This window comes from Monodelphis domestica, chromosome 2 (assembly GCF_027887165.1).
Source record: "Monodelphis domestica isolate mMonDom1 chromosome 2, mMonDom1.pri, whole genome shotgun sequence".
NCBI classification, from domain to species: Eukaryota; Metazoa; Chordata; class Mammalia; order Didelphimorphia; family Didelphidae; genus Monodelphis; species Monodelphis domestica.
In genome coordinates, this window is record NC_077228.1 from 387,639,404 (window position 1) to 387,661,559 (window position 22,156).

The following is a 22,156-nucleotide window of genomic DNA, read 5'->3' on the forward strand; positions in this document are numbered from 1 at the left end:
ACTCTGCATTTGGGTGATTGTTTATATAGACAATGTTTCTGTGTAAACATATTAGTGGACCTAGGAGATAACAGACCCGATCCTATCAGTGAGAAAGGATTGCCTATTTCTAGAAGGAACATCAATTTTCATGCCTAAATTCGCTAAATTGGTACCCTAAGAGCGTGAAAGTTAATGTCCTTTGCAGAAGAGAGTAAATTATTCTTTCCTGATAGGATCAGGCTCCATAAAATTATTCTTAAGTATGGGGTGAGTATTTGAGGATAGGGGTTCCTAGTACCTCAAACTGAAAAAAGATCATAATTGAAATGGATTTTTAAAATGTGACTATAATATTTTCACTCTTTTACTTCTTGTAGAATCCATTTAATTTGTAAAGAGTTTTTGAAACCCTAAACATATTTACTAATGTTTTATCCTTTAAGGATTTTGTGGCATCTTTTTAAACAGAAAATTGAAATGGATTTTTAAAATGTGACTATAATATTTTCACTTTTTTACTTCTTGTAGAATCCATTTAATTTGTAAAGAGTTTTTGAAACCCTAAACATATTTACTAATGTTTTATCCTTTAAGGATTTTGTGGCATCTTTTTAAACAGAAAATGGACAACTTTCTATTAATTTATTTCCCTGGTAACCAATTTAAATTAGCTGAAATACAATATTCATAAGATAATACTAATATAAGCCATCATGAATACCATGTACTTCTCTTTAGTTATTGGTGATGGTAATATTCTCTTAACATGTTTTTAAAAAATTGAGCAAATAAATATACTGACATATTTACATAGAAAAAAAGGAGGAAAGGGGGCAGCTGGATAGCTCAGTGGATTGAAAGCCAGGCTAGAGATGGGAAAGGTCCTAAGTTCAAATCTGGTCTCAGACACTTCCTGGCTGTGTGACCCTGTTCAAGTCACTTAACCCCCATTGCCTAGTTCTTACTACTGTTCTGCCTTGGAATCGTATTGGTTTAAAAAAAAAAGAAAGAAAAAAGGAGGAGAGGGCCTATGTCTTTCATTTTCAATTCACACTTTGCATTATCTATAACAAATTCCCTAGTGAAGAGTACTGATTATGTTAAATAGTGATGGTTATTCTTTCAACAGGTGTAGAGACTCAAATTTTGGGCATGAAAGTCAACAATGAATCTAGGAGATTAGTGACTAGTACAGATGGTATCTTAGTTTAATGATAACAGAAGAAGAAAACGCTGAAAAAAAGGAGAAGAAAAACTGATTAAAAGAAGACAATCTAAGGAGATGACAAATGTTGAGCCAACTAAGGAATATTGCAAAATACAACTGCCTTCATACATGCCTTAAAAAATTAAGGGTGAAGCCCATTGATTCTTTGCTTCATTTTTTTCATGGGAAAATTCAAACTACCAAGGTGATCTAATTTTTTTTTTAAATGAAAGGAAGGGAAAGGAGCAGAACACAAAGCAAGTAAATAATATAAAGGGAAGAGAAAAATCACTCCCATCTGATTGACCTCCCTCTTTTTTAAACCTAAAATTTGCATAACACCATTCTCCATTAATCATTAAACATTAAAAATGCAGGTACCAGGCAATTTCTTATAGCCTGGCTTTTCCTTTTTCATAATGTAATATGAATTTTAAAAATCCCATTTAGACTACAACAAGGCTCATGAAAATCCAAATATGTGGATTCTTCACATATCTCTGAACATTTTAACCATTTATTAGCTTTTTCTTTCACCCACAGTGTCCAGACTCACCCAAGTTAGTTTTAGTAGGAGATTAAAACAAATTACAAAAATACATGTTCTTAACTTACGTTGACCCCACTGTCCACTACTGGGGTTTAAATAGTTGGGGTAAAGGCCTTGCGGTTTATCTAGTGAGTTCAGAACATTTCGAATTCCAAACACCTAAAATAGAAGATAAAAATTTTATAATGCTGGAAGAGATTTAACAAATCATTTAGCCCAACTTCATTTTACTTGTGAGGAAACTAAGGCTTTGAGAAGCAAAATAACTTGCCCAGGATCACTGAGCTAATTAGCAAGAGATCTGGGCTTCTCCTGGCCTATAATCGAGTGATTATATTTTGATGATATAAAATTATAAAACGGAACTAGTACAAAATTCTTTTATTATTTTTAGAGAATTTTTTGTATTGTAGAATGAAATAACCAGGGTTAAGAGCCAAGGCTGCAAGGGCAGCTAGGTAGCCAGGCCTGGCGATGGGAGGTCCTGGGTTCAAATGTGACCATAGACACTTCCTAGCTGTGTGATCCTGGAAAATTGCCTATCCTTGGAACTGACACTTGATATTGATTCTAAGACAGAAGGTAAAGGTTAAAAAGAATAGTAATCAAGGCTTCAGACCATGGTTCATTCTTAATATAAAATTAGAAGACATTTTTCAATTTAAATGTCTTTAATGACAAATAGTTCTAAAAGAAAGTTAATTGTCAATTCTGTTTGCATGATTCTTATTCACATTGCAAAGAAGATTGTTTTATGTGTTTTTTTTTAAGACACTAATAAGCAATTGGGCTGAAACAATTAGTTTATTTCAATGATTATCACGTCATAGGACATTGATTTAGAATCTCTACATAAGTCAAATGTGAGCTTTATTCCTCAATGTAGATTTCCCATCATATGTCACCTTAGACAAAGTCCTTTCATACTCCAATCATTTCAGGACAGACAACACAATCATCTCTATTCTGGAAACTAACACTGTCCTGTTACAATAAACTGTACTGTGTACAGCTAGTGTCCCTTGTAAAATCACTTTGTTCAGTTTGCATTAATTTATTTGTGCACCTGTTTCAAGGCAGAAGAGCAATAAGGGGTAGGCAACGGGGGTTAAGTGACTTGCCCAAGGTCACACAGCTAGTAAGTATCTGAGGCAAAATTTGAAGCCAGGTCCTCCTGTCTTCAGTTCTGGCTCTCTATCCACTGAACTACCTAGCTAACCTTTGTTATTATTGTTCTCTATTAAATTATTACTTTTCAAACAGTTATTACATTCTCCTCTCCACACACAGTCTTCTCCCATCCCCCGATCCATGCACAGGGGGAATTTTTATTTTCCACATTTGACAGAAGAGGAAATTGTAATAGAAAAGGCAAGTTATTTGCCTAGGGTTATATAGGTAATTAGTGGCAGATGCAAGACTAGAATCTAAGTCGCCTGGTACTTAGAATAGTGCAATCTTGATTCTTCTCCAAAACAGGAAGTTCTAATTGAAATCTAGTCTCGCATCAAATGCCTGGTAGATATATCTACCTAGACATCCTGTCTCATGCTCAATATGTTCAAAATAGAACATTTCTTTCCCAGCCCACTGCTTACAATTTCTTCTTGCAAACTGTCCTCTTTGTTTAAAAAAAAAATTTTTTTGTAGACAACGTTTAGATCTCTCTCTCTCTCTCTTTTCCTTCCTGGATCTCTTATAATGGAACATTCCCCAGTTCTTTTGAAGCTAGCACTGTATTCCCAGAGACCCAGGGATGCAAATTTAGTGTCGCTAGCAACATCCCCCCACGCTGAATCGGCTGCGAAGTCTTGACATGCCCAGCACGACATCTCTTCCATCCGGCCCCTTCTCTCCATTCCTATTGCCATCCCTCTTACTAGTCCTCATCCAAGCGTCCCCTGGCCTACTGAAATAACATCCAAATTGGTCTCCCTGCTTCCAGGCTTTCCCCTTTCCAGTATATCTTCTCAAGCTGTCAAAATAATTTCCCTCAGACGTCGTTCCAAGTCCCTCTAATTCTAACGCCTTTCTCCAAAATCTCTGGTGGTTCCTTTTTTCCTCCAGGATAAAACAGAAACTCTTTTACTTTATCATTTGAAATGCTTTATTAGCGAATTCCAATCCATTTGTGTTGCTTAATTTCCTATGACTTGCTCCGTCACTCGCTCTATAGCTCAGGCAAAATGACTTATTCCTCAAACAAGTTGTCCTCCAAGCCTTGGGGGCGGCTCCCTTGTCACTGCTACCTTTTGAAGACTCTGAGCCTTTTGCTGGTCTGAGCACTCTGGTCGTGAATGCTCTCTTTTTATGTGAATAACCATGTGTATAATTGTGGGATTTGAACCCAGGTCTTGTTATCTTAAAACTCCAGAGCCCAGTCTACTGTACTATGCTGTCTCCCTCAAATTTTTATAGCGAATGCAGTTGGGTAACTCTGGCCAAATTTCTATTGGCAGACCAGGAAGGGTTATTTGGTAAATCTCTAAGTCAGTCGATGCTCTCCTTTCCTTTTTCCCTTAACTCTTTTTGGGAAGGGAAAGGGTCTTCATCTTTTTTGTGTGTGTATCATGGACCCTTTGGCCGTATCCTGAAACCTCTGGACCCCTTCTCAGAATAATGTTTTTGAGTGCATAAAATAAAATTTGGAGTATTACAAAGGAAACCAAAAGTCAATAAAATAGAAAATGTAATTTTTTCCCCAGGCAAAATTCATAGATCTTTTTTTTTTTTTAAATAAACCCTTGCCTTCTGTCTTGGAGTCAATACTGTGTATTGGCACCAAGGCAGAAGAGTGGTAAGGGCTAGGCAATGGGGGTTAAGTGACTTGCCCAGGGTCACACAGCTAGGAAGTGGCTGAGGCCAGATTTGAACCTAGGAACTCCCATCTCTAGGCCTGGCTTTCAATCCACTGAGCTCCTCTCATAGATTTTTTGAAATCTGCCCATAGTGGAGGTCTGTGAGCCCCAGGGTAAGAAACCCTTATTCAAGGCAGCCAGAGAGCAGTGGATAGAGTGCCAGGTAAGGAGTTGGGAGGTTCTGGGTTCAAATCTGGCCTGAGACACTTCCTAACTGTGTGACCCTGGACAAGTCGCTTAAGCCTGGTTGCCTAGTCCATATTGTTTTTTAATCTTAGAAAATTAATATTAATACAGAAATGGTTTAAAAAAAAAAATAAAAGAAGAAGAAGCAGCCTTGCTCCAAGGGGTTTGTCAGTATTACTCAAAGGAAGCAGAAGTCCAAATTCTTTGGAAAATTCTTATGCTTTCCAAAGAAATGAAAAATAGCTTCTTCTTACAAGAAATGAAGGGCTGACTAATCAAAAATATCACACTGGCAAATACTAATTAAGAAACACTATTTAATTCCCAAATATGTGTCTCTGCTTTATGGGAATCAAAAGAATCATGGGATTTCAGAGTCAGTGGCTTTCTAGTCCAAAATGTTCCCCAAAAGAATCTTGACTATAATATATCTGACGAATGGTCCTCCAGGCCCTGTTCAAAGCCTTTAAGGACAAGGAACCTATTGCTTTCCAAGGCAGCCTGTCCCACTTTTGGACATCTCTGATTGTCAGAAAGAGGCAAGCTACGTGGCACAGTGGATAGAGTGCCTGGCCCGGAGTTAGGAAGTCCCGAGTTCAAATCTGACCTCAGACATTTCCTAGCTGTGTAAACCTGGGTAAGTTACTTCATGCTATTTGTCTCAGGCTCCTCATCTATAAAATGCACTAGGAAAAGAAAAGGCAAACCACTTTAGTATCTCTGCCAAGAAAACCCCAAATGAGGTCACCAAGAGTCAGACACAACTGAAATTGGTTTAAATAACAATTGTTAGGAAGGTTTTGTTGAAATGAAACTCAGTCTTTTTTTACAATGTCCATCCATTGCTCCATGTGGCTAAATAGAACAAGTCTAATAGTTCTTCCATAAGACAGCCTTTTGAATACTTGTATGTAGCGATCTTGTATTCCCTATCAATCAACAGTCAGTCAGCAAACATTTATTACGTGATGACTTTGTACCCAGCAACGTGTTAAGCTTTAGAGATACCAAAAGAAGCAAAAGACTGTCCCTGCCCTCGAGAAGCTCATGATCTAATGAAAGAGACAAAATGCAAAAAAGCTATGTACAGGACAAATAGGAAACAAAAACTAGAAGGAAGGAAGGAAGGAAGGAAGGGAGGGTGAGGCATTGGGAAAGGGTTCTTTTAAAAGACGGGATTTTAGCTGGGACTCCAAGGAAGCCAGGGAAGGCAGCAGGAGGAGATGAGGAAAGTAAACATTCTAAGGCATAGAAGCCAGCCAAAGAAAATGCCCAGAACGGAAAAATGGAGTATCCAGTATCAAAAGAATATCAAAGAATACATGGTGGAAAGTAAAGCTTAAGAAGAAAATTGGAAATGTAGTGAGGGGTGAGGAATAGTTTATGAAGGTTAAAAGAGGATTTTATATTTGATCCTGGAGGTGACAGGGAGTTTTCTCTTCTCTGGGTTCAACATCTCCAGTTTTTTCAATCCATCATCATATAAATGATGGCAGCACAGAAATATTTTTTTAAAGAACAAGATAAATAATAGTGCCCAAAATTCTAGGAAGAAAAATGTTTCTAGAATCTGCTCTTTTTGTTAGTTTTTGTTGGGGATTCTCACCTTTTCAGCAAAGACTGGATTCCCAGATAAATGGCTCAAATGTACAAACTCCAAATGCAAGGTTCCAAATTCTGCCAGAATACTGCTTCCTCCAGATGCCCAAGGCCAATTTCGACCAATTCCACTAAAAAAAGAGAAGGAAGGAAGGGCATTTTAGGAAGCACTAATTCCAGTTTTCAAGGTTCTAGAACAGCTAAAAGAGGATGAATTAACTTATTCAGTTATCTGTAAATGTGGAAATACACAAACATTCTGGAGAGGCTTCAACATAATCATTAAAAATTTAAGGATGAAGGTTGACATTTTCTTTATTTGTCACCTACAAATCATAATTGAACCTCATCTCATTTTTAAAAGCCAAAACATAGCCAATGGGGCCAATCAGACAGAAATTGTCTAATTCCCATTGTTAGTGATTGTCAACTTATTTTAGAAGGTATGGGTGGTTCTTTCTTGTGATGTGGTATCTAAACCCAGTAGAATTCATTCAAAATGTTAAATTAAATTAAAATTGTTTTTGGCCCAAACATCAAGTGGAATATAGAATTAATTTAATTTTTAAAGATATTTCTAGATTTTTTAATATATATTTAATTATTATATAAAATAATTATATAAAATAATTTAAGATTTAAAAAGAAGAACTTTGTGGTTGGCTAAATTCGAAAATATTGAATTTGACTGCCTTTTTACCACAAGAAGAGGCATTCATCAGATTGAGATAAGTTCATCAAATGTTAATTTTTTGTTCTGTTTCATTTTCAACTTTAGCTTTTTCCCCTTTCTTACTTCCTCTTATTAACCACTTTCCTTCTAGTAGTACCTCAATACACATAAGTGTTCAAATCTATTTAAAATAATTTAGTCATCATTCATGTGACTACATGCAAATATAAATATGTGTATAAACATATATAAAATCTGAGGCAAAGGCTAAGGAATAAAAAAAATTGATAATTATGTTACTCATATTTTACTTTCCTATTAGCCATCAGAGGGAAATTTGTTTAAAAAGGCAAATTTTTCTTTATATTAATCTGCTCTAGAGATATTGCCAAAATCTTTCTAAACTTGAATATGCCTGACAAATAAAGAATGGATCCCCAAACTCTTAGGCTAAATTATTCACAGTTGAATGAATTTTAATAGAATTATGTATTTTAGTGATTATAAAATAATTGTTCTGGGAAATTTAAAGTTTACTTTTTAAAATATAGCCAATGAAAAGTTTGGGCAGCTAGGAGGCATAGTGGGTAGGTGCCAGGCCTGGAGTCAGTCATATAATATGGCTGTCATCAAATATGGCCTCAATTACTTATTAGCTGTGTGACCTGGGCAAGTCACTTAACCCTGTTTACCTCACTTCCTTTATCTATAAAGTAAGCTGGAGAAGGAAATGGCAAATCACTCCAGTATCTTTGCCAAGAAAACCCCAAATGGGGCCATGAAGAGTTGGGCTTGACTGAGAATGACTGAACAATAAATGAAAATAAAAAAGTTCACGTTTTCATTAATATGGTTAGTGAAAATGCTTATTAAGAGTAGTTAAAAAGAATTTTAATAAGATGATGATACAAAATGGGTATAAACAGATAAAAGTTAGTAATCATCAATTTACTTATCCAGATGATAATTAGATTTTTGAAAACCTGCCTCTTAATGGGCCATTGTTAACTGTTTGCCCATTTCAATGTCTGTTACCATACTCTACTAGCCCTCAGTCTCTACATCTCTAAAATTTGGGAACAGAACTAGATAACTTCTAACAGAAATGTAATTCTTATTTTCTCTGTAATTTATATTTTGAGCACTGAAACAAACTCCTACCTATGTTTATCTCCTATAAGAGTGAAAGTATCAAAAAATTGGTTAATTTCTAGTAATCTTTGACTATGTGTCCCCATAATCAATACTACGTGAAGCTAGCTAGTCTTTATTTAGCTTTTATCCATCCATCTATCTATCTATCTATCTATCTATCTATCTATCTATCTATCTATCTATCTATCTATCTATCTATCTATCTTCCTATCTATCTATCTATCTATCTATCTATCTATCTATCTATCTATCTATCTATCTATCTATCCATCCATCCAGCACATCCTTGCTGCACATTCTGTTAAACCCTCACCCACATAATCATTCCTTCTTTTCTTCCCCTTTACATTATGCTCAAAAACAAAAATCTATCTGCCTAGGAGAAAGAAAAATGTAAAAATCTGGCCCCCAAAACAGATCCAAATGTAAATCAAATAAAAAGAAAATAAAGGCAAAATTCTATATGTTATATTTCAATTTATTTTACATTCACTCCTAATTTTTATTAGGTCCTGGGAACACAGGTCAATTCTTATTAAAATGGCTGACTCATACAATAGAAGATTGGAAATGTGGATTTGCAAATTGTATTGACATATGGCAAATGTCACAATATAATTAAGCAAAGGGAATTATAAAAAGTCATTTGTTGATAATACTCATTATTGTTATTTACTTTTACTCTCCCTTCTTTTCTCCCAAGCAGACTGCAGCCCAGCAGGAAGCCCTTTCTAACCAAAATACTTAAATTTCCCCAACCCTGAGAGGCTATTAGATTAAATTCAGCAAGCAAGGGACAAATCTCAGCCTGGAAGCTTATGTTACATTTAGCAAAGAGATGAAGTATTCTAAGCAAAGAAGCAGGGTATTTAAGGACCACAACTTTTTAGTACTTTATGTTTTCTTGGAACGATTTCACAAATTAACTTGAAGTACAGAGATGCCCTAGTTCATATATACCCATATAGGCCATAAGGATAGTGATTGGTATAAGAAATTCCTTTATCAAGGCAGGTTGGCACTTCCTCTGCAGACTTTGAGAATCGTTCAGAGGCCTGAGGTGTTAATGACTTGTCCAGGGTCACAAAGTATGCCTCAGGTGGGACTTGAACCAAAGACTAACTCTATCCATTGCCATGTGGATATCCATATAAAAGTGTAAATAATAAAATACATGTTAATGCCCAATAAAAATGATTTTTACTTTTTCCATGGTATCTATAATATTAAGATTATTTAAAACATTTAAAATCACTTAATTATGCCAAAAAGCAGCAGGGCATAGTGGATAGCATTGGCCTCAGATTCAGTAGACCTGGATGCAAGTTCTGTTTTTAACATACTAGCTGTGTGATCCTGTGTAAGTCATCACTTTGCAGTGTCCCAGGCAATTGCATCCTCTAAATTGCATTAGCAGAAAGGAGTTCCCTGTACCAATGAAACCATAGAAAATAGACCAATAGAAAAAAGAAACTCTGAAAATAATTTCCATGGTGTGTGTATGTATGAAGATGACATATATCTTCTTATTATATTGGTATCTCTTACTCATCCAATCAACAAAATTTTATTAAATGCTTACTATAATATGGTTTCCTATGTTCTCCAGGAGGAAATACAAAATGCTGTTTGACATTCAAAGCCCTTTATATTCTAGCTCCTTTCTACCTTTCCTGTCTTCTTATATCTTATTCCCTGGTGTATACCTTTTAATCCAGTAACATCGGTCTCTTTGCTTTCCTAAGAACAAGATACGCCCAACTCCTGGTTCCAGGCATTTTCTCTGACTATCTCCCCCCTCCATGCGTGAAAGGCTCTCCATTGTACTCTGGAGACTGACCTCCCAGCTTCCTTTAAGCCTCAACTAAAATTATACCTTTTATAGGAAGCTTTCCCCAATCCCTCTTACTTCCCGTGCTTTCTTTCTGTTAATTATCTCCTATTTATCCTATACTTTTGTATGTTGCTTTGTATATATTTGCTTACATGTTGTTTCTCATTCATTTTGTAAGCTTCTTGATCACAGGGGCAATCTTTTGCCTCTTTTTGTATTCCCAGTGCTTAGTATAATGCTGGACACATAGTAGGTGACATTTAATAAATGTTTATTGATTATGCCAGATACTATGCTAATAATTCTCTCTTTGCCTATTTACAACAGGAGGAAAAGTAGGTTATTTTTTCATTTGTCTTAAAAAATCTACAGATTAATTATATTTAAGATAAGTTTAATTAAGAGTATGATTCCAGGATATTTCTTATAGAACAGAACAGAATTTATATATTATAGTGCTATAATTATAATGATTGGGTTTATCATTACAACCTTATTTTTTATACATAGAATATAGTAGTCAGTTAAAATGCAACATTCTTCTTAAACAATATAATTTTCCCACCATGAAAATAGAAGTATGGGGAAGAGGTAAGAAAGTAATTGAAGAGAGCCTCCATGGTCAGAAAAAAGAGGCAGTAATGGCAACAAAATAAGCCCCACTGGTCTAAATGATATGAACATTTCTTACTAAAGCTGAGAGGCTCTAAGGCTCCTACATGTCTATGGTTTTAATTAGAAAGAAGTCAAGCAGGTTCCCCTTCTTCCTGTCATTTTAGAAATGAGACTCAATTCTGGTTTTCTAGCAGTTGGCACCAAGGGAAGCCTTTATTGTTTGTAAAATGAGGGTAATGATCTAGATCATTTTTGAGGTCTCCTTTCAGGATGAAATTAAAAGATTTTCACTTTATCCAAAGATGTGGGAAAAAAAAATCACCACCAGGTCTACAAATTCTGCCTTTCTCCATTACCTGCTATTCCATCCAAGGAGATCATGGATGTTGAATTGATCAAATAAGTAGAAATTGTTGTTTAGGCACGTCAGTCATGTCTGACTCTTTGTGACCCCATTTGGGATTTTCTTTGCAAAAATACCAGAGAGATTTGCCATTTCATCTCCAGCCTTTTGTATATGAAGAAACTGAGGCAAGCAAGGTTAAGTGACTTGTTCAGGGACATGAAGATAATCAAATGGCTATAATAAAACTATAATTGATTCTTCATCATCTGTTAAACATTCTCAGGATGGGAAAACATATGTAAGAGAAGCAACTAATTGTATGGGGGCATCTAGGTGGTAAATGAAGGAAGATGAGACTTCTGACTCCAGGTCTGGCATTCTATCTACTGCAGCACCCAGCTGCCTGTAAGAAGAAATTAGCTATCTGTTCCCTTGGGTGGTGGTGGGGGTTTCCTTAGGGTCCTGCAATAGCCAAGGCAAGCCATTATAATTATATGGGATTTTAAAGTAAAAATGGATATTGTTTGGGGGTGGGGGGAGGAACTTTAGAGTTACCTAACTACAAGTTTTTATTGTTTTTATCTGTTCTGAAAGATGGAAATGTGACACAGGCAACTGTGATTGATCTAGGAAACCTTTATTATAAAGGACATCTTTATTGTATTCATCCATCCACTCCAGTTCTGCCATTTTTCATTGAAGTTTTTTAAAATCATAAATGTTTTCTACTTTCTTTGGTTTTAAGTATCGGCAAATTTTTGAGGGCAATGACTGCTTTATAGTAATGTAATAAAAATAACTTGCTGTCAGATTTTGTCACTAACAAAAAGATACTGTCTTTAAAAAGAGTGAGCTGGTGGGAGTCTTTTACTAATGGCATGCATGCCTACTTTGTCTCCTTAATTACAGCATCCATTGCTTTTCTGTATAATTGCAATGTGAAAACCTGGCTTGGGAACAAGGAGACAGACAAACTGTTTGGACTCCCGAGAACAGAACTAAAAGCAGTGAGTAGAAATTAGAGGCAGAAAGATTGTGGCTTAATGTTAAGAAAAATACCTGAACAATTAAGAGGTGTCCAAAAATATAATGGGCAGCTTGGTGAGGTACCAAGATCTTTAACAATGGGAATTATTCAAGCTGAGATTGGATGACCATAAATTGGGGAATGTTGTAGACTAGACTCACTTCAGAAAAGGATCAGATTAGATGATCTTTAAAGTCTCTTATGACACCAAAAATTAATATTATATACTATCATATATTAATAATATATTGGAATGAGACTTCAATTCTGTCAATAAAAGGAAGACTACACAATTAGTTTTTGTTGGTCAGTCACTGTGGTTTGCCATTTCCTTTTTCAGTTCATTTTATAGATGAGGGTCCAAGGCAAATAGGACTAAGTGACTTGCCCAGGGTCACATAGCTAATAAGATAAGCCCAACATTCTATTCACTGTACCACCTAGGTGCCTCATGCAATGAGTTGCTGACTTCTAAATGTAACATAAGCAGGAATTATATATTTTTCCCATCCTGAGAATGTTTAATGGATTATGAGGAATTAATCATACTGTTATTATAGTCATCTTACTAATTTCATTGACCCATTGACAATGCTAATTTTGTTCTTTCCCTTTAGAGTTCACCAATGATTTATATCCTTGAGAGTTATCCTGAAGGTCATTTGAGTATTCTCAATTGACAAATTTTAGAAAATATACCTAATTTTACAGTGGAAGTTCAAGTTAGCAAGTATAAAGACACCTAAAATACTACAGCTAAAAATTTATATTAGAACTTTAATTGAGATGTATTGTTTTTAAAAAGTAATCAGATAAAGATTGTATTAAAACATAAAAACTTGCTCAGAAATTATTTTTATTTGACCATTCACTAACTTTTCATAAATGGGAAATCACTTAATAAGGAATTTCTCCCTGAATTCTTGTCTAAATAACCTATTAGTAAACAAAATTCTTCCAGTTTCAGAGTCCAACTATAGCTTGTTTTGAAAATTCATGAAGGAATGGTTTGAAATAGAAAAATGACATCATTTGTACAATACATCAAACTCTTGGTTATCTATGCAAATGATGAGGAGCACATTTACATAATTCAAAAGAGCAGATAAGCCAACATTCTTTTTTTTTTGCTTTAGAATACAACAGCAAAGAACTAGAAAAATTATGAATGGCAGTTCTATTAATCTATTCTTAAGGATAATGAAATGATGCATTTTCTGTTTTGTTTCTATACATTAAATCAATTCAATTTCAATTAAACAAAGTGTTTTTGCTTTTCCACAACTAGATGATTTCTAAAACTCCATCTGCAAGTCAAAGATTTTATGTCTTAATTTCCTAAAACTAATTATTTCATAAAAGGAAGAGAGTGTCAGTAGGTATTTTCAAAATTGTGTGTCTTTAATAAACAAAAATGCTTATATTAAGTAATTAGCATTTTTAAAATGAGGAAATACATGCAAAATTACTTAATTAATATAACTGTTCCTCCTCATTATGGGCATTAGTTGAACTTCAGGTTTTTGCCACCATTTACATACATATATTTGATTAAATCTTATTTATTTATAATACTGGGAAGGAAAGGCGTGGATAATTAAAATAAGCAAATTATGTAAAAATATTTTGTTAAAAACAGTACTATTGGGAAAAATTTGATCAAGTAAAAATATATATACTCATGCATATTTAGTAGCTCACAACTAAATATGTAAATAGTCACTGCCCTCAGATTGCTGATACTTAAAACCAAAAAACTGAGGAAAACATTTGATTATTATATAGTGCAGAAGTTCTGCCTTACTCCTAAGTATTGGGACATGAAGAACACTGAAGGGAAGGAAACTGGAAATGAATCTATTCATTCATTCATTCATTCACCCATTCATTAATTCATCCACCTATCTAATCAATCAATAACTATCCAATTTGTTAAATACCTATACCTCATGGGGCATTATAAGCCTCAAACTAAATAAAATAATATGAAAAATGCTTTGCTAAATTGAAGATGTTATATAAATACTTTTGTTATTTTTGTTATCTTATTTTGTTTAGCTTCTCATCAACTTATTATTATAATCACTGTAATTATTTTTTAATGAAAGCTTTTCCTTACTTGAACATGTCCCTAGAAGGGAAACTAAGGTATGTATACCAATAATTACTTCAAAGGGTACCTCATAAGTTCTGTACAAGAGGAACTGATAAAGTACTCTAAGTATTAGAGGACTAGATGGCTATTGGTAGACATAATAAACACTCTTGGCTGTCATAGAGGATGTGGTATTTGAACTGAACCTTGAAGAATGGAGTAAGATTTTAACAAGTGGAACTTTTTGGCAAAGGGCAAGGGGTAGAGATTATAAAACAGTGAGAACACAAGCCAAGTAGTAAAGGATAAAGGGATGTTCAGAGAACACTGGAGGGCAACTATGGCTGGGAAGGTCTTTTGATAACAGAGTCTTGAATAATAGAATGTGGTCAATGGGAAACCACTGAAGGTTCTGAGTGGGAAAGTGACATGATCAAAGCTTTAGGAAGATGAATCTGTCAGTGAATATAGAATGGTCTAGAGCAGGCAGAGTATACAACCTCTGGGGAAGTCACTAAGAGTACTACTCCTAAATATTGTTCACAATTCAACAACATGAATATGATGCTAAGTTATATTCAAATAATATACTGAGTATTATTGTTGATCATGTTCAGGAAGGTTGACTTCTCAGTGATCAGGATCTAGGAACAACCAAGATCATTAAAATATGGATTTCTCTTTTAGGATTTAATAAGAATCTACCCAAGCCAAAGAAACCAAGTCAAGCATTATGACGTTTAGGCTAGATTTCACAATGGTATATAATCTAGGTTTGGACACCTAAAATAAAAGGCACAAATGCAGTATAAATTAGTATAATTTGTTTGTGACAAAAATTAGTGGGCACTGGTACTTCCAATAAATGTGGGAGAAATGCTATGACAACTTTCCTTACTATATTTCCTTGACTTTTATTCACTATTTGTGGCTGGTCAACAAAGTGCTGAAAATGTGTTGTAAAACAAGTTGGCAATTAAAGACTAAAAATTGGTGGGGGGGAGGGGACTAGCAAAAATAAAGGAAGGAGAGAATATGAAATATCCAGTCCATGACACACTTGTACTCTTCTTAAAAGAAAGCATGTTGTGTTATAATTATTTGTTAAGCAAAGAATCATTTAACTGACCAAGAAATGCTGAAATCTTCATCATAGTAATAACTTAAGAGATGAAAAGAACTTCAAATATTCTCAAGTCTAATGTCAACATTTTAAGAATTAGGAAACTATAGCCCAGAAAGGTCAAGTGAAACTAATCTGATTAGTGCTAATTAAATAGAATCTATTATGAAATTCACCATTCATTGCCCAAGATTAAAGAATCACTACTGTATAAACTTGTTTTTTCCCTTAAAAAAAAATAATGAACCCCACCCCTAAAGAATTAGCTGGTTGAGGGGCAGCTAGGTGGCTCAGTGGATTGAGAGACAGTCCTAGAGATGGGAGGTCTTGGGTTCAAATGTTGCTTCAGACACTTCTAGCTATGTGATTCTGGGCAAGGCACTTAACCCCCATTGCTTAGTCCTTACTACTAGAATCAATATATAAGTATTGATTCTAAGACAGAAGATAAAAATTTTAAAAAAAGAAAAGGAAAGGAAAGAAAAGAAAAGAAAAAGAAAATGAATTCATCCAGGAAACTAATGCTCAAACTGTGGACATATTTTCCTTGTCATGTGAAATCCCAGTGAATGATAGTATTCCTCAGGATTGATATACTTTCCCATTTTCTATGTGGTTGTTTAACTTTACATTGGTAGGTATTTCTTTGTCTTCCTCAGTTGAGTTGGGGGAAGTCATCCTGTTTTAGCTTTTTTATTCTCCTTCCCCTCACATTATACCTAGTACAGTAAATAATAATTATTTGAATGATATTGACACAAAGGGAGTCATTTGATATCTGCCTCTCAATAACATATGAACTAAGTTTATGTTCAATTCAATATATATATTTATATGAAGTTTTGGTTTAATGGGGCATATATAAATAAGAGGTACATTACTTCAAATTATACTAGACAGAAAAATGGCTCATCATATATACTTAAAAATACAAACTTTCCCAATCATTAGAAAACATCCTAAAATGCTCATTTACTTAGAGTTAAAATATATTAACAAAGTTGGTATAGAAACAGTCCACTGGCTACTTTTCCTAATGGGCAATAGTCCTCAATTTGTCAAGATTACTCATGTTACCTGATAATAAAATAAACATTCAATTTGTCTCAAAGTGTGAACAATCAATAATGGGTAATTAACATGCAAACAAACTCCCAGCAGCCTTCTAATGCTGACAAGGAAAATAATACTTCTAAATCTCATACCAACTGTTCCAACTTTGTAGAATTGAGGATTAAATCCCTGGAGAAAAGTCCAAGATTTAACCACTGTAATGGCAAAAATATCATTTGTGGTTTCTAATCCAGGCTAATGTTTTGGATCAATGCTAATACTTTGTATCAATTCTAATAGTGGAAATATTAAGACCATATTTTGAGAGAATCATAACCATTATTTTTCTTTTAAGAAAATAAAGAAGTAGTTTGCTTGTGGCCAGGCAGAAAGATCATATCCTCATCTGTACCTGAATCCTTATAATTATCATAGGATTATAGAAGTATAGATTAGAAATATAAGGGAGCTTTGAGATCACCATATTCAATCTCTGTATTTTAATAATAAGAAATCTGAAATGCACAGAGGTAAAGTTATCTGCCCATGGGTTGTAAATGGTAGAGTCAAGATTCAAAGCTAGGTCTTCTGACTCTAAAATTTAGCACTGTTCTACACCTCACCATGTTGCCCCTTTGAACTAGCGCTTATTTAATACTGGCAATGCTGTCAAACAGCAAACATTCTCTAGCAATGTGAGCCTAAGCATCTGACGGCTTCATCAAGAGTCAAGGATTGGACTTCATTTGGATTCCTTAACTTTAAGTGTGGTTCATAGGAATAAGGAATTCTAGATAGCTGGGTTTCTTGGTGACACAAATAATATCTGAATAAGGCTTAAATGACACAATCATTTTTTCCTGTGGAAATACCAGGGAGAGATTCAGTTGGTCTAGAAGTCAGCTGTTCCATTCTCAGAATAGTCATGAAATAGATTTGGTCCATAAGATATCTATGTCATTAATTGGTATATCCTGGTGTTCTCCAGATTGGGCCATTCTGTAGTGCAATGTACTTCTCAGGAAAAAAAAAAATTATATATATATATATATACTTAATTTAGTTTGGATAAACTTTCAAAAGAGTATAATCAGAAAAGTCTTGGTACAACTGGCACTTATATTCACCCAACATGTTTTCTGGAGAATAATATTGTTATTTCACTGTTAAGACAGTGGCAGGAAATCTTTGTTCTGGACATGGTCAAAATTCAGTATTGAAGACAGGATACATATCTATAAGGCGCTAACTTCCATTTGGATTAGTACTTAGGCAAGAAGACTACACTATTTGCTAGTAATTTAAAAAAAACAAACATTACTTTTATAGCATCTAGTAATTTTCTATTTATCCTAAAACTTCCTTAGTTTTTAAAGAAATTTGTATAGTTGCTTCTTGTGATAGTTGCAGGGCTCACTGATTTTAACAGCTTCTGAGACTCCTTGTATAATGATTTAGACTCAGATTAATTTATTAACTAATTACAAAGCATTGTAACTATAGGTTAACAACTCTGTTAAAATTATAAACTTATTAAGCCTTACTTTTCTGGTCTACTCATTTAAAATTATTCTAAAATTTATCTTTAAATTTTACTGGTGTGTGTTGTTTTTACACTACAACTATTTATAGATTATTCTTATTTCCTGAGAAGTCTCCTTGTAACAAAGTAAAACAATTAAGTAAAACTAATAATAACACAGCTGAAAGCACATGTATTTTCATATACTTTAATATTTTCAAATAGCTTGAGTTACTTCCTTTAAGAATTGCCTATTCATATCTTTAGATGATTTATCAATTGAGAAATGATTCTTGTTCTTATAAATTCATAAGAAAAAGTTACCCATCCATTGTTAATAGAAACGATTTGATTCTTTGGTAGCATAAACGTATATCTAGGGAAAAATAAAAAATGAGGAATGACATATGGACAGCTTATTTGTTCCACTTACACATATGTGACATCAAGAAAACACAAAGTGGGGCAGTGAGTTTTATTCCTTAAGGAATAAAACCTCTGTGCAAGTGAATTTTCTTGAATAGTGAGTCTCATGTCTCAAAATAGTAAAACCATTATATCTCACAATGTATGTCAAGATAAGCTCCAAAAGGATGCATGATCTAGAAATACAGAAAGAGTGATATCATAAGCAAATTAGAGGAGCAAAATTATCTTTCAGATAGTTGGATAACTAAACAAGTGAAAGAGAGGCTCTCATTGGAAAAAGGGACAATTTTTATTACATAAAATTTAAAAAGTTTCATATAAACAAAACTAATGTAGCTACAATTAGGAGAATATCAGGAAATTGAGGGGGAAAACTACAACTTCCTCTGAGAAAGATTTCATTTCTGAAATATATCGTTTATAAGGAAAAAAACTGGGTTTTTTGGTTATCACAATTAAAAAAACTATTAAACTATAAGCCTTAATTTTTTTTAATCACAAATTACTAAAAATATAATACTTGACAAGAAATCTAATATAAAACTGTTAGGTTTAGCTCTTACTCAGAATAATTTTCTAAGTTCCATCAACCTTATTATTCTAATATCTGATTCTCTGCTTCATTTTATTCAATTGTGGCATATTGCTAGGTCTGAATTAGTATTTTCTCTGGCAACTATTTAAGAAGTTAATTTGATTTAATTTTTGCTGCCTAACTATGTAAGAAGCTAATTTGATTCCTTTGCCTTAAGAGGCATGTTAAAAGGGTGTTACATTTGTTGGAAAAACCCAAGCCTCTCCAGCATGTTTACTGGAATTTAGAGAGAACCAAAGTAAAAGTCAGCACATCCAAGAGCTGGCCAGCATTCATTTATAACCTTCAATTTATTTCTCCAGTTCTTAATACTAAGCTGCCCCCTGGCAATCTCATGTGTGACTTCTGAGTATGGAGGTCCCTTTGAACTTGCTTAGAGCTTTGTATATGAAAGTGGCATTCATAGGAAGCGAAAGCATTGAAGGATGAGAATCAGGCTGCTCAATCAAGAATGTCACAGTTGTGGCTTTGAGAAGCAGAATTTAAAACCTGCATTTTAGACTTGGTAAAGACCAGAGGTACTGTTTTGGGTTCTACAATATTTATGACCCTTAAAAAAAATCTATTTTCCTCTATAGCCATTGCCAGATGCTTAACTCTTATTCAGAATAAAAGAAATAAGAATGAACTCTTTCTATTAATTTATAGGAGAATACATCTGACATCATGGAAATATATCTGACCCTTGAAAACTTAGGTTGGAATATTTTTGTATTCCTGGGTTTGTCCAAGTCTAGTAAACTTAAGATCATTTCTGATATATATTAATAAAAAGCATATAAAATGTTCTTTGTGACACTGTCTGAAATCTCAACATAAGAAGGTTCCCATTTAACTTTAAAACTTAAGTGGTAGGGTGATTTTTAGATGTACATGTTAGATAAAAATTCTTCTACTTCCTTTCAAATATTTGAGCTTGAGAATTCGTTTTAAAGAGAGGTTTTTCTGACATGTCTGGCATTTATTTTCATGTGTGACAATGAGTTCTGATGTGCCTGTCTGGCCCTAACATGAAAGCAAGCACATTTCACACCTGAGTTTTTTTTGTCCCTTTTCTCTCTTTTGTGAATCTTGGTTGAAAACCTACAAGAATGGACTAGAGCTGAATGTCCCTCTACAGCTAAAGGGAGCAGGTATAACAAAACTTTCTGGTTTGTGCCACAGCCATGGTCTTGGGTGAAGATGGGAATCTGCAGTTCTAATTGGAAACAAACAGGGCACTTCCATTTATTTATTTATTTGTTTGTTTATTTTTACCTTAGCTCTTCCTGGTAATTTCCAATGAACTGATTTTGCTTATGTGAAGGCTGAGTCTTGCTTTGAAAATATATGGCTGCGAAATACAGGTTATTTTATGAATTCTGGTTCCCAAAACTGCATACTAGTATTTGCCTAGTAGTATTTTGGCCATGTGTCCATATATTAAGAAGTTAATAATGCCTTCATAATTCAAATCTTTAAGAGCAAAGGAACGCTCCAGTTTTTCTATATTAGACATTCTCTCCACCCCTATATATTACATAGCATGATATATGTTCCTGTTTATAAAACCAAAAATATTTCCAAAAGTTACATTAATCAAATAATTTAAAAAGACTTACAAATAATAATGAGCTTGATTATGAAACATGTGCATGGGTACATATTTCCTAACCTCCTGTGAGCAGTAGTTCTGAAATAAATACATTTAATCTACCCCAGCACAAAATGCCAGGTATTGAAACAAATTCTAGAGCAACTATAAAACAATTTTGAAGCTCTTAATACTTAATATCTTAATAATTTAAAAAAATCACTCAAAGTTTCAACTTATACTGCTACAAAATGAGAGGTGCTACAAATAGGTAGTTTTCAGAGAAAAAAATCTAAATTATCAATAGCTTTATGAAAGATTTCCAAGTCATTAATTAATAGAGAAATGCCAAATAAAATAAAGAGGTACTACCTCATACTATCAGATTGTCTAAGTTGACAAAAAAAAAAAAAGAAAAGAAAATTATCAATCCTAGAGGAGTTATTGAAAATAGGCATTTTAATGCACTGTTTTTGGAAATGTGAACTGGTTAAAGCACAAAAATTTTAATTAATCTTAAAGGAAGTCTCTGAAAAATATGTAGCATGCTTTGTTGCCATATTAAACTACATATCCATAAATAAAATTTAGTAGGCACACATTATGCACTAATCCTGGGGATACAAAGATGAAATTTACCTGTAAGGGGTTTATAATTTATTGAACGTGAGAGGAAGATAAGACATGTACTAAATGACATGTATGAGGAAGTGAAGAATACTTCCTGCTGAAAGGATCGGGGATGGCCTCATGAAAGAGATGACACCTCAATTAGATCTTGAAGAAAGGAAGGGAATTCAGTGGAAACAATCCATATCATATGTATTAGGGAGAATGAGAAAAGGAATTGTAGTAGGTGCAGTAGTAGTATTCTAACCTCCCAAATTGTAAGTTAGGCTGGAGTTTCCTTAAAAAGTACTGAAAGTATCTTCAAGATATGATTGGTTCAGGTGGCCAAAAGTCTGGGCTACTGACATTACTTTCAGGTCACCTGAGCAGGAAACATCCATGAGGAGCTCCAGAATGCTCTGAGAGATGAATGGAGCATGATGATGATCTGGAAAGGATTCTCTCTCTGTAGCATATCCAAAGTCAGATAGAGAAGCTTCTCTCAGCTGAATTAACTTAGTGTGTCCTTAATGCATATCCTTGTTAAAAAGCCTCAAATTTCTTGTTAACTGTTAAAAGACCTACTAGTATCTAATTTCATTCTATTATCAACCTAGTGGCCTGGGGCTGGCCCAACCCAGAAGAGGCAAGGAGATATCCAAGAATAGGAGGGTGAGAAGGGTGGTTTTGGTCAGAACAGAGTATATGAAAGGTGGTAGTGTGAGATAAGGTTGTAAAAGAAGGTTAGAGATAGGAGGAGTTAGTTAATATTTTATTTAGAAACAATAAAAAAGGAACTTTTAAGCAAAGGCCCGAGGCAATTTTGTGTGTATATATGGCATTAGAATGATTCTGTAAACAGTAGTCTGACAGAGACAAATGGCAGTAAGACCACTTAGGAGAATCAAGAGACTTCTCATTTGAGATGACTACCTTAAATGACTGTATTCTATTTCTGAGAGTCCCAATCTAGAAGATCCCTAGAAACACTAGTCAAAGACATTGATACAGGCTACATCTATTTCAGGACTGGTCCATCTTGGAGAAGAACAAACTCATTTCTTCTAGGCAGACTGGACCATACCCATCTACTCCCATCTCCAGCTCTGTCAGCATGCAGACTTG

At 34.2% G+C, this 22,156-nt stretch overlaps 1 protein-coding gene across 5 annotated transcripts in view; it reads right to left on the reverse strand.

Moving 5' to 3' along the window:
* MAN1A1 (mannosidase alpha class 1A member 1) overlaps positions 1-22,156 on the reverse strand; it is a 164,845-nt gene that overhangs the window by 27,183 nt on the left and 115,506 nt on the right. For all 5 annotated transcript variants that reach the window (XM_001369323.5, XM_056818687.1, XM_056818688.1 and 2 more), the window contains 2 exons: positions 6,390-6,513; positions 1,805-1,898 (listed from right to left, as the gene is read on the reverse strand). In XM_001369323.5, coding sequence (XP_001369360.1) covers positions 1,805-1,898; positions 6,390-6,513 — 218 coding nt within the window. The remainder of the gene's footprint in view (positions 1-1,804; positions 1,899-6,389; positions 6,514-22,156) is intronic.